Source organism: Lathamus discolor, chromosome Z (assembly GCF_037157495.1).
Source record: "Lathamus discolor isolate bLatDis1 chromosome Z, bLatDis1.hap1, whole genome shotgun sequence".
NCBI classification, from domain to species: Eukaryota; Metazoa; Chordata; class Aves; order Psittaciformes; family Psittacidae; genus Lathamus; species Lathamus discolor.
Window position 1 is genome coordinate 27,145,607 of NC_088909.1, and position 13,529 is coordinate 27,159,135.

Sequence of the window (13,529 nt, forward strand, 5' to 3'; positions counted from 1 at the left end):
CCTAAAAATGCAGAGCATTCTATATGGTTTTCAGTCATTACTGAGCTAAGGGCTACATAGAAATTTCTAAAACAGTTATCAGGACTCATTTTTGAGTGTAATGGCTTGTTATTTCCTGTAACTGAACTGAAAATTGGGATTTTTTTTTTTTATTTATTTTGTTTTACATGTTATCTTGAATTTCTTGTGTTGTTTTATTGCATGTCTCTTAAAGGAGCTTTAACTGTAGAACAGTTATGGAGTTGGTAGTATATGATATAGTCTGTGCCACAAACCGCATAAAGAAGTGTCATACTGGTTCCTTTAAGAATATTGCAACTATTATATATAAAACTATTTCTTACTTTATGATTTCAGGATTTCTGCTTTTTACTGTCTACCAGAGCTGGAGGATTAGGTATCAACTTGGCGTCTGCTGACACTGTAGTTATATTTGATTCTGACTGGAATCCACAGAATGATCTGCAAGCACAGGCTAGAGCGCATAGGATTGGACAAAAGAAGCAGGTGTGCACATTCAGCTTTTAAGATCCGAACCTGAAGGAGGGTTCTGTACAGTTAACTGTTTGCTCTTGGTCAGCACCATTCAGTCTTCATGTATGTTTTGAGAATAACTAATACTTGCTGTATATGTAATGTTAGTAACGCCGATTTATTTTATTTTTTTTTTCTTTTAAATCTCCCATGTATGGAGAGAGATTGTGGGTGGGAGAGGGAGAAGAGTTGTGTTATCTGTCTCACATTTATTGGCATCATGTCATTCTAGAAAATAGCTGCTACACCAGGCACATATCCCTTGCTTAAATATTTCTCAGTTCTCTTCAAGGTTCTTTCTTGCAGAAGACATACAGTAATAATTTGAAATGGGACAGTTTTGCTTTTGGCAATGCTTGTGCCAAATCACTGAAGCTTAAAAAAGGCAGGTCTAAGAATTAGTTTTTCTGTTGCCTTTGTTTGGGTTTTTTTTTGTTTTTTAATTATGTAAAGTCTGTGGTAACATGATTAACCTAGTAATTCATACTTAAAATCAGTCAACAAATTCAGAAACTTTGTGGTGAGATTTCTACCTGTTGCTTACAATTTTTATAATATACATAGGTTAATATTTATCGGCTAGTCACAAAAGGATCAGTAGAAGAAGATATTCTTGAAAGAGCCAAGAAAAAGATGGTGTTAGATCATCTAGTAATTCAGAGAATGGACACTACAGGGAAAACTGTACTACATACAGGCTCTACTCCTTCAAGGTATATTTGTATTTATTGCCATACCAATTTACGATTAAGTATATTTGACAAGTAAATAAAAACATAAGTGGCTTCACTTGTTTAATTAAAGGCAAAATAAGATTTAAAAAGTAAAGATGCGAAGTATATTGGCTTTGTAGACTTTTATATACATACATATATTAAAATATATATAGTTTTTATTTAACAACAAAAAGAAAGTTTAATTGACTCATGATTATAAAGAACTTTTTCAAGTTACAAAGATAAAATGTTTTTCTTCAAACCTACTATATTTCAGCTCAACACCTTTTAATAAAGAGGAGTTATCCGCGATTTTGAAATTTGGTGCTGAGGAACTTTTTAAAGAACCCGAAGGGGAAGAACAGGAGCCCCAGGTAAAGCAGTATTTCTGGACTAGATAGATAATGTAATAACTTAAAATATGTATGTATTACTTCGTTGTAAAGAGAAACTTCTTTTTTAGGAAATGGATATAGATGAAATTTTGAAGAGGGCTGAAACTCGGGAAAATGAACCAGGTCCATTAACTGTGGGAGATGAATTGCTTTCACAGTTCAAGGTATTGGTCTGTTCTTTTGCCTCCTGCATATTACGCTTTCCTTTATGAACAGTACTGTCTTTCTTCTGTGTGCCTGTCTGTTTCTTCATTCTTAAGAAATAGATGCCTCAGTAAGTCAAATCAGCATCTCTTTCTAAAAAAATGTTTTTTCACCCCTACAGAGTACCAACCATCAGTATACAAATTTCAAAACACATTGTGTATTTTGCTAATAAAATAAGAGGTATTTATTAATGTGTAATCAGAATTCCAGGTAGTTTTGTGGTTTATTTACTGGCTTTGTTGTTAAGCACATTGATATCATGGAACGCAAAATACAAAGTTTGCACTTTTTTGTTTGATGACTCCTCAAAATGGCGTTCAGCCCCGAAGCAAGCTTGAAAACAAGGTATTTTAAGTGTTACCAGTTAAACGTATTATAATCTGAGTGCAAAAAAAATGCAGAACTGGAGGTATTTGTTTACATCAGCAGATTATTAAATAGCTCTCCTACTGATTAATCATTTGCAATATATTTTGGTTTCTACAATGTATTAGTGTTTGATTTGGTTTACATTATTATAGTTTCACATTAGCTCGGGCATTCAAATGTTGTTAGCCCTATTTCGAAGAAAGTTAAAAAGCATTCTTACAGCTATCGGAAAGGTGTCTCATCACGCATTGGTAATGGGAACTTTTAAAAGAAGAAAAAGATTCTCATCTTAACCCATTTTGCATGGAGTCTCGGATTTGTTTCATAAATGATTAAAAATACTTGCACTAGAGACAGTGTTTTATGAAGTAATTTGTATGTATGAATTTTATACATACTATACAACAATAGCATACATCAAATATGTAAGTACATAAAATATGCCATCTAGAACTTTGTTTTCCTAAAATATTTGTTGATTAAACTTTTTCAAATAAAGTCATGTATCAGTTTGTTGAAAATACATATAATCTGATATACAAGGTGGCCAACTTTTCCAATATGGATGAAGATGATATTGAGTTGGAACCAGAAAGGAATTCAAGAAATTGGGAAGAAATCATTCCAGAAGTCCAGCGGCGAAGAATAGAAGAGGAAGAAAGACAAAAAGAACTTGAAGAAATCTACATGCTCCCAAGGATGAGAAACTGCGCAAAACAGGTGTCTCTTGGTTCTGACTGACCTGTACTTTTATGTTGCTGTTGGTTTAGTTAGTTTGTTGGGGGTTGTTGAGTTTTGGTTTTGGGGTTTTTTCCTCCTTTTCTGGACACATATTTTTGACAGGCTGTATAAAACTTTACTTTGTTAATAATGTAGCTTTGAACTACTTAATCTGACATTCCAGATCAGCTTTAATGGAAGTGAAGGGAGGCGGAGTAGGAGTAGAAGATACTCTGGATCTGATAGTGACTCCATCTCAGAAAGGAAACGGCCAAAAAAGCGTGGAAGACCACGAACTATTCCTCGAGAAAATATTAAAGGATTTAGTGATGCAGAGATCAGGCGGTAAGATATGGGGGGACATGAATATTTAAAGGGACAAGACATAACGACGCTTGAAAGTACAAAGAAATTCTGGAAGAACAGACTGCCTTCTGAAATTTTTTTGTTATAAGCATTTAGAATTCACCTTGTATATTATGTGGTCCTGACATAGTTAACTGTCATAGCAAGAACTTGAACCCATTTTAACAAGGGATAGAATTAGGTTTGAAAAATATTCTTGATTGTTTTACATTTCTTAATTCCTGCAACCCATGAAGACAGTGATTTTCAAAAACCAGTTGTTACAATGGGTAAGCTTTTCCTTTAAGACACAAGCAAAGTAGTATGCTTCCCATTATTTTATCTACTGCAGTGCTGAAAGAATATGTAAATCTTTTTGGTGACAACAAAAAAATTTGAGTGGATTTTGTTTCCTTTTTTGTTTTCTTGACACTAGGTGAATTAATATGTTCCTATGCTTTTTTAAACTAAAAGAATATAAAATCCTGTTTGAATCCTATACAGTAAGTGCCTTCAACATTATGTGCTAAAATATCTTTTGGGGTTGAAGGAGGGAATTTTTTTGTTCTACCTTTTTGGAGGTGTGAAATGTTGTTTTGCTTCTGAAATTCAGGTATGCATATTTCTCTGAAGTGCTTTAAAGCTTTCAAAGTATTTTTGGTTAGAAAAATAACTTTTTAAAGATTCTCTTTGCCTTTCCATTTCATCTAGCAACACACTGAATTGGTACTTCTTCCAAAGGCTAATCTTATGTTTGCACTAGCATTTGAGTCCTTGATTGTTAAAGAAATTTTCTTTCTTTTTAAAATTATTTTTATTTATGTTATTTCAGTTCTGTCACAGGTATCTCCAGTTTCTTTCCATCACTTAACACATTGCTTACAGAGAGTGTGGTTTTTAATTGTCATATTCAAATTACCTGTAGCAAATTGCTCCTTTTACTGTATAAGGCATAACATAATGACCATTTACTGTAAGTCCACATTAAATTTTTATTATTAGATACATCCAGCTGCTGAATCTTGTGTCTTCTGAAATTAATAAAGCAATTTCTGAAATAAATTGTACTTACTATTGGATTATTAACATCAGTTCTTAAACCATTAAAATTCTGATTTTTTTGGGGGAGTTATCTGGATATACTAAGCTGCCCTACTTTATGGTTTTTTTCCGTTGGTCACTTAGCATTATACTAGGATTAGTAATCGTATTAATACAGTTGTGTAACTGATGTAGTTAGCTAAGCATATGTTTAACGGGCAATATTTTCTGTTACTAGGTTTATCAAGAGTTACAAGAAATTTGGGGGCCCGCTTGAAAGGTAAACTTGTTTAATTATTATGTGTGTAGCAACTTATAGTCTTGTTCTCATAAAAATTCAAGCAATATACCAAGAAATCTTTTGCTGAAGAGAAAATAAAGTGTCTAGTCTTTTGTCTCGGATATAACGTAAGTTAAGGTTAATATCTTCCCCTCCTCAGTCTATGTTATGTGTGCAAAGAGCCACACAATAAACTTTTCAATTTGCAGGACTATTTATTATCTTTATACATCACCTTCTGTCTTGTTTAATCTTCATTGATGATAATCATTCAACTGTCCTGTTTGATAGCCTGTTGAAAGCCTGTCAGTTTATCTGCTGTGACTGTCAAAGTTAGTTTTGCATTTTCCTTGCTGTCAGGTCTTACTTTTAAGCTTTGCTTTATTCCATATTTCAAGAAGTACTTCCTTTCTTTCCTTAGAATATTTATGGTCTGTATGAACTTATTGTATATAACGATTTCTTTTTAGTTTTTAAAATAAATGCACAGTAACTTATCACAACACTGTCTAGTTAGGGTCCTTTACAGTTTTTTGTTATATTGTCTCCTGATACCTGAATCACTTTTTTTTTTTTTTTTTTCTTTCCCCTCCGTAGATCAAAATTGTACACAGCATAGCAAGTGGTGGGTGACTGATAACTTACCTGATCATTTCTTTAGCTTCAGAGTCTGAAGGAATCATCCACAGTTCCTGAAATTTCAGAGATACTAAAATATGTGTTTGTTTTATTACAGGTTAGATGCTGTAGCTAGAGATGCTGAGCTAGTTGATAAATCAGAGATAGATCTTAGACGTTTGGGAGAGCTTGTACATAATGGATGTATTAAAGCTTTAAAGGACAATTCATCTGGACAAGAAAGAGCAGGTACAATGTGTTCAGGGGGCTTAGGAGGCAATAAAAAAAAGTCAAGTCTGAATTATTCTTGCTTTCTGATCATAACACAAAACAGTTTTGTTGGGGGAAAATGTAAAGAAAAATGTTCACATGCTGGGTGATTTTTTAAAAGGGCTGCAGTAAGGTGACTTTTTAAATTTCTTTTACTCTGTGTGAATCGTCATTGGAGACAGCAGTATGTTTTTGCTTTACTGTGGAGTGGAAAAGTAATTTGTTATTTGGAAGACCTTTTGATTCTGAAGCTTAATTCAAGCATTTGGCTAAGAAAAGGTCATTTGGTATAAGTGAAAGTTAGCTGATATAGCATCAGTCTTACTTGCTTTCTTTACTACATTCTGTATGGTATTTGTAAAGGTAAATATTTTAATAGCTTTGTCATTTATTTTAAGGAGGTAGACTTGGGAAAGTTAAAGGCCCGACATTCCGAATCTCAGGAGTGCAGGTGAATGCAAAGCTAGTCATATCTCATGAAGAAGAGCTGGCACCATTGCACAAATCCATTCCTTCAGATCCAGAAGAAAGAAAAAGGTATTGTTTTGGGGGGGTGGGGGCTGGTTAGGTTTTGGGGAAGATTGTTTGTTTGGTTTTGGTTTGTGTGGTTTGTTTTGTTTGTTTTTTGTTTAGGTTTTTTTTTTTTTTTTTAGGAAGTAGTAGTGTTGAATGTTTTTCAAGTTTATTAGCTTTGTTTCAGGTAACTGACTCAAAGCATACTGTGACAGCATTGTCCACTATTCCCTGTAAGAACTGGCAGCATTAACATGCTCCACATCTTTCCTTCATTCTTTCTTCCCTTGCCGTGGAAGCCAGTAACAGCTTTGGCTTCCCAATTGTATTCACTGGGGGCTGTATTCAGTTACCAATAATAATTAGAATTAGAATTCAGGCTTGCTGAGGACCTGCTGTATGTGTCATCTCTGCTCGAGGGGAAAACAGTAGTTGTTACTACTCTCTGAACATTTTCCCTTCCCTCCTTGTGTATCACAATCCCTAAACTATCCGCTCAGTTAGCAGTTACACTGGATGATGATTTTTGCTTTTGTTCATGGGTAGCCAATTCTGTGACAGAGCTCATGGTCACAGACAGATGTCTGTTCTTCGCATTTTAGTCTTGGTCAGCTTTAAAGCACATTTCAGTGCTGAGTTCAATATTTTATAGAAATGTTAAGAAAATATAATAATAAATATTTCTGTTAATTTCCTAGATATACCAGCATCTTAGCAGAGAAAGTAAACCTAGTTAGATCACTTTTAATATGTTCTTTTCCCCCTTGCTAAGCGTCAGAAGTAATAATTCATTGTCCTTCTATTTTATTTCTGTTAGATATGTCATCCCATGCCACACCAAGGCTGCTCATTTTGATATTGATTGGGGTAAAGAAGATGATTCCAATCTATTGATAGGCATCTATGAGTATGGTTATGGCAGCTGGGAAATGATAAAAATGGATCCTGATCTCAGTTTGACACAGAAGGTATGTCATCTGCATTTCCTCAAGGATTTTTTTGTTTAGGTAATAATGCCACTAAGAACAAATATTGAAAGAACTTACTTTATGATAACTGAAATGGCGGAGACTTTATACATCAGTTGTACTTCTTAGTATTTTTCTTGTGGTGTATTGTTAAATGTTAATGTATTGTGTGGTCAGGTTAAGTATGCTTTCTTGCAGTCAGTTGTGTTGACATATATCCATGTAGCTGGACCACTGTCATATGATTTTTTTCAGTCTTTTCGTTCTCTATTTTAACTGTTCTAGTTTTGTCCATTTTATGTTCTTGACGTTTTGGAAAAGAGGTTGTTCTAGAGATCTGGTTTGATTTCCCCATCCCTGCTTAATCCCCAGGATCCTCAATTGAAGCTGTCTTTCACTCACAACGTAAGAATAGCTGAACTAAAAGTAGTGCAATAGCTCCTTAGCACTAATGAGCAACAGGTATTGAGGGAAAGACTGAGGTGAGGTAAACTTTGTGACAGTGCCAACAAGCTATAGTTTTGGGATTTGAGGAGCCAGGGTTGTGTCCAAATTCATTTAATAATGATTCCTGCTCCTGCCTTCCATTAATTTGTTTTTTGAAACCACCTATTTATGGTTTTGGCATCTGCAATACCATATAGTGAATTTTGTGTTTAGAAGATGAATGAGGCAGAGCCAAGAGTTCTGTTGATGGTAGGTACAAGAGTTAAATTTCTTAACTGACTTTCTTAAATAGCTTTCTTAATAAAATTCTTAATTAAACTATCAGAGTGGAAACAAATCTGAGGCTGGTTTCCTGAGTTTGTTTTAAACTGAGAGGTAATTTCCAAGACTTCATTGGCTGTGTGATTGGAGAGAAATCTTTAAAAAATTCTCCATTGCTTAAAAAGTGCTGGCATATTTGCCAGACATAGTTGAAGAGGATTGTTTCCCACCTTTTATGCAGCTTTTTCTGTTCTGTGTGCCCCTGGGTAGCATCTTCCAAACCTGAAAATATGTACTCAAAGGTGTAATGCTGCCATTATTCTCCTCAGATTTTGCCTGATGATCCAGATAAGAAACCCCAGGCGAAGCAGTTACAGACCCGAGCAGACTACCTCATTAAGTTACTTAATAAAGACCTTGCAAGAAAGGAAGCACAGAGGCTTGCTGGTGCAGTAAGTAAAATTTGGCATTCATTAGTGAGATAATACGCTTATGGGCATGTCAGCTGGCCCTTTTTTAGTTCTAAATTTTTTGTAACTCTGCATTACAAATCATATGTAATATATAGTGTCATGTGATGACACTAACTCAAGAATTTAATTGCAGTTTCATACTGTCGTGGTTTAAGCCCAGCCTGTCACTCAGAAATCACGCAGCTGTTTGCCCACTCCTCCCCTCTTCCTCCCCCAGCTCCCGGAGGGATGGGGAGGAGAATCGAATGAATGTAACTCCCATGGGTTGAGATAAGACCAGTCCAGTAACTAAGGTATAACACAAATCGCTACTGCTACCATCAGTAATAATAATGATGAGGGAAATAACAAGGGAAGAGAATACAACCACTCACCACCCGCCAACCAATACCTAGCCCGACCGAGCAGTGATCTCCCTTCCGGCTAGCTGCCTCCAGTTTATATAGTGGGCATGATGTGCTGTGGTATGGAATACCTCTTTGGTTAGTTTGGGTCAGGTGTCCTGTCTCTGCTTCCTCCCGGCTTCACCTCCTCCCTGGCAGAGCATGAGACTCAGAAGGTCCTTGGTCAGACTAAACATTACTGAGCAGCAACTGAAAACATCGGTGTTATCAGTGCTGTTCCCAGGCTGAAAGTCAAAAATGCAGCACTGCACCAGCTGCTAAGACGGAGAAAAATGACTGCTACTGCTGAACCAAGGACACATACTGAATTTTTCTCTTACTATTTCTATGCATTCTTTCTGCGTATTCTCTACCGTTGCACTATGCTCTTTCTCCATTCCTGAGAAAAGTGGTGGTCATGAGTGGCAAGAAATCCAATTAAATGAACCCTTTATATGATGCAAAAACAAATATTTTTTTTTTCTTGCAACTGTGATGCAAAGATGCTTGTCAGTTACATATTAAAGAGACCAATTTGCATTCAGGGCAATTCAAAGAGAAGGAAAACAAGAACTAAGAAGAATAAGGTGATGAAGGCTGCAAAAATGAAAGAAGAAATAAAAAGTGAGTCATCACCACAACCCTCAGAAAAATCTGATGAAGATGATGATGAGGATAACAAGGTAAATATCTTTTCATATGGTAAAGATGGTTGTTTAGCTCTTCGTGCTAGGATTGATTGCTATGTTATGTTTTATTTGGCTTAATAAAATTGAAGCACCTGAAACTTAATCATTTTCCTGTGGCCAGTATATCTAATGTTGCATCAGTGCAAGCACATGGAACACTGTGTCTATTCTATTTAACGATAAGCCAGTAACTTAGGAATTAAGAGTAATTTTCCAAATAATATTTTTTAAAAATGTTGTTGTCTAACAAACCTAATGCAACACATAATTATAAAATAATGTGTTAAACAACTGATGGTGATTCTTCAGGTGAAGTGTTTTATTCAGGCTCGGGGAAAAAAATCATCAAGCTCAATTATAATGAGCACCATGAATAGATGATAACTTCAACACTTGCATGTTAAAGCTTCTGTGTATGTCATGGCTTTCATTATCCAGAAAGACTGTCTAGCCAACTATTTAACCTTTTAATGTTCTGTAACTTCTGATGTTTCTTTAGGCCTCTACTTTTGTTGCATCTTTTTACACAGCAGTAACCACTAGAGATAAATTTTAAGTAAAGTTTGGGGTCATGCCACAGCTAATTTTATGACTTTGACAGTAGTTTAAATCAATCAATGCGAACTTATATGTATCATTAAAATACTTCATACTTGGTTTAAAATAAACTAAATTGAAGTGTCTCGCATAACCATTTTAAACTATTACAAGTCATTGTAATTGTCAACTCACTGTAGACATAGTGCATACATAGAAGACACGGTGAATACATAGTTAAAACTGAGTCAGCCTTAGAAGAACCATGATACCTCTATTAAAAAAAAAAAGGAAGTAATTTTTAACTAAAGCATTCCTGTATGTATTTAAACTGTACTATGGTGATTAAAATGTAAAGCTGGGGAAAAAAATTAAATAAATTGGACATAGAATGGCTTATGTTTATAGATACAGTAATTTGTCTGGAATATAAAACTAAGAATTGTAAATATTGTCCCATTCTCAGTAAATTAACATGGGCAACGGAATCGTAAAACTAAATTAAATGCTCGGACTGCTTCAAAACGAGTGTTTGACTTCATCTCCATTCAAAAGAGTAGACATTGCTAGTCAGTTGATTGACTTGTTACGTTTTGGGAAAGTGCCCAGAATGCTTTAATATTTTCAGACACAGACTAACAGTTGTACCTCTGAAAACTGGAGTATATGCAAAAATGGGCTTCAACCATCTAAACCGTTGGCTTTAGCTACTTAGCTGCCATACTGTGTGCAAAATTAAAAACTTCACTGTTTAACTGCTAGAATGTTCAGGAAAATCTTTAAGTCATTGGATTTTTGCATGGAAATTTCCATGATGCCTAAATATTGAAGTCCTGGTTGGGTTGATTACTTGATACTTAATCTAAGTAACTTGTTCAGATTCATGTATTGGAAATTTTTGAATCTGTTTTTTCTGCAGTGGGTTCTGTATATGTCTTTCCAGCATGTACTCAGATAAATTCAAAAATCATAATGATTCTTGCTCCTGTATATAATACTTTTGTTGCTGTACTATTTTTCTGTGTCTGAAAGGATTTGAGTTTCCATGTCGGACCTTACAGGTGGATATTATAAAGACCAGTTGAGCAATTTTTTGTTCACCTTCAGATAATTAAATCAACCCCTATCAGACTACTCTATAACTAAGCCTTTTTTTTAAGCCTAGTAAAAAGAGCACCTCTGGAAAAAAGAAAGCTGTGACTCTGTTAATTCTGTGAATGCTTAATAATGGTAAAAAGTTGCTGGACCGAAGCTAACTAGAACAGAGGTCTTTTGACATCTTCATTACTTGAGTGTCCTGACCAATCAGCTCAATTTTGTGAGACCTGCTTCCTTATAGTTTTTAGCTGTTCAGAGCCTCACTACCTTTTAGAGTGACAGAATTCTGAGTTAAATGGACATTAATTTCTCACCTCCACTACCACTGCCAAATCAGTACTTGCTTTGTCACATCAAGGAAGTAAACTAATAGTTCTCATCTTTGAAACTGTATTCAGTTCTATTTGGTAGGTGTTAAATCTATGTCCATTAAAAAAAATGCACAGATAAAAAATATGTTTTAGTCTGATAGTTACGAAACTTTGTACAGATAGGAACTCGGTTGATATGACATATATGCTTGCATATTGCAGGATGAGATTGTTTCAGTGAAACATCCACATAAAAAAATTAAAGCAGAAAAAGAGAATGAAGAAAAGCCTGAGCCAGATATTGGTATAAAGAAGGAAGCTGAAGAAAAAAGAGAGACAAAAGAAAAGGAAAATAAGAGGGACTTGAAAAGGGAGAAAAAAGAAAAAGAGGATAAGAAAGAATTAAAAGAAAAAGATATTAAAGAAAAAAGAGAAAACAAAGTAAAAGAATCCACACAGAAAGAAAAAGAAGTAAAGGAAGAGAAGGTAACTAGGTTTACTTATCTTGTGTAGCACTAGAAAAAGCCAGTAGGTTTATGTGAGTGATTCTGAGATGAAAACTTATTTTGGATCTTACCAGTTGTCATTTCATTAAAGTCTTTTACATAATTTGAAGTGTTATTTTTACTACCTGAAACCATGATGACAGGCATTTGAAATGGGAAATTACGTCTTCAATAACAACATTTTATTTGGACTGAGAGTACGAGTGTGTGCAAGAAACTCTGTTATTCAATTTCCATTCTCCTTTTCCATCCCACAAAGAAAGTAGAATGTACTGTCATTGAATGTCAGCATAGTTTTTATTCTTACTGTTGAAAAGAATGCAGTAGTTATGGGGATTGTCATATATTATAGGGTAATTCCAGAGCCAAAATAAAATTTACTTAAGATATTTTTATATCTTGTTCTTAGGTAAATGAAGTAAAATCTGAAAATAAAGAAAAAAATAAAAAAACTCCATTGTTGGATACTCCAGTTCATATTACAGCAACTAGTGAACCAGTTCCTATATCAGAAGAATCTGAAGAACTAGATCAGAAAACATTTAGTGTGGTAAGTCCCTATTTGGTAAGTTAGTGTTTGTAAGTCCGTATGAGGACAATTTCTGGCATTCTTGATTCTGTTATTGGGCACAGTAGCACAGGTGTTCTTTTGCAACTATGGTCTCATATACGTGAATGTTACTGATACTGGACAAAAGTAATTTTTGTCTTCATTCCACTAGTTTGCTGTATTCAGTATTTATCCACTGATCTGTCTGCTGAATAGATTTAGAGTATAGACTTTAAAGGTATATCCTGAAGAATAACTTCTTGAGTTATTCTTTGAAGAGTAGACATCAGTGATCTTCAGTTCAACTGCTAGAGTCTCTGGCTTTGCTTTATCTTGTACACCTGTATTCTTTGTAAGTTAACAAGAAATTAAGTTTCAGCATTTCCCTCTGTAAGTATTGCAGACTTAAATTAGTAGACATAGGAAGGAACAAAAGTTAAGGCCTATAGAAATACCTTGCTGGAGTAATGTCTCTGACAACAAAATAATTTTGTTTAATCACTACTTCTGACTAAGAACGGAATCAATGTTAGAGGAAAAGAGGTACGTATGCACAACTTACGTAAATTTTATAGCTTGGCTGTGTCTTTTGGAAAGGTATTAATGAGTTAATTTGAGCAGCTACTCTCCTGTGGGTGTTTTGTCTTTCAAGATTTCAACAGATGTTTGTTTTTGCCAGCCAGGTTTATTGGGGTGGTTGCTGGTGCTGGTTGTGACATTCAAGTAAGATCCTCTTGAGTATGGTAGTGACTGGTCTATGTATGGTTTTATTCTAAACCTTTCAAGTAACACACCTGTGATTTCCAGGATGAGTCTCAAGTGATACAGGTGGATATGCTTGTGTGTCTAAGTGACAGAAAATCACTTGATTTCCATGTACAGTTCTATTTTTCTGACCACTTCTATATTTAAGCAGTGCACTCTTCTAAAAGTAAACCATCTTCTGAAGGATAACTTAAAGCTGTGTCTAGTGCAATATGCAGTGCAGCTGCAGCTGCTTAATTAATTAGTGGCATGAGCTGACAATGAATATCTTCCCTGGTTGTCCCTAGATGCTTACATGGTGATGGTGATACTCAGCTTCATTCCGTTACAATCATTTGTCCTGTCTTTTTTTTTTTTTTTTTAAGTGTGGGTTGTTTTTTTGTTTGTTTGTCTTTATTTTATTTATATTTATGTAGTTGATTGGGTTTGGGTTTTGATGGGTTTTTTTTTTCTTTTTATATGTTTTTGTTTGTGTGGGCTATTATGAGCTTTTTTTGGGTTTTGGTTTGGTTTTTGTTTTGGTTTGTTTTTTC

General features: G+C 34.7%; 1 protein-coding gene across 5 annotated transcripts in view; it reads left to right on the forward strand.

The window, feature by feature from the left end:
* The window catches only part of CHD1 (chromodomain helicase DNA binding protein 1), a 57,239-nt gene that overhangs the window by 38,427 nt on the left and 5,283 nt on the right, over nt 1-13,529 (forward strand). For 4 of the 5 annotated variants that reach the window (XM_065661284.1, XM_065661280.1, XM_065661281.1 and 1 more), the window contains exons 19-32: nt 358-507; nt 1,099-1,247; nt 1,528-1,624; nt 1,714-1,809; nt 2,765-2,941; nt 3,126-3,286; nt 4,566-4,607; nt 5,344-5,474; nt 5,894-6,032; nt 6,826-6,976; nt 8,014-8,136; nt 9,086-9,223; nt 11,398-11,661; nt 12,091-12,231. In XM_065661284.1, the coding sequence (XP_065517356.1) occupies nt 358-507; nt 1,099-1,247; nt 1,528-1,624; nt 1,714-1,809; nt 2,765-2,941; nt 3,126-3,286; nt 4,566-4,607; nt 5,344-5,474; nt 5,894-6,032; nt 6,826-6,976; nt 8,014-8,136; nt 9,086-9,223; nt 11,398-11,661; nt 12,091-12,231 (1,959 nt within the window). The remainder of the gene's footprint in view (nt 1-357; nt 508-1,098; nt 1,248-1,527; nt 1,625-1,713; nt 1,810-2,764; nt 2,942-3,125; nt 3,287-4,565; nt 4,608-5,343; nt 5,475-5,893; nt 6,033-6,825; nt 6,977-8,013; nt 8,137-9,085; nt 9,224-11,397; nt 11,662-12,090; nt 12,232-13,529) is intronic. The other variant, XM_065661283.1, reaches the window with a different exon arrangement.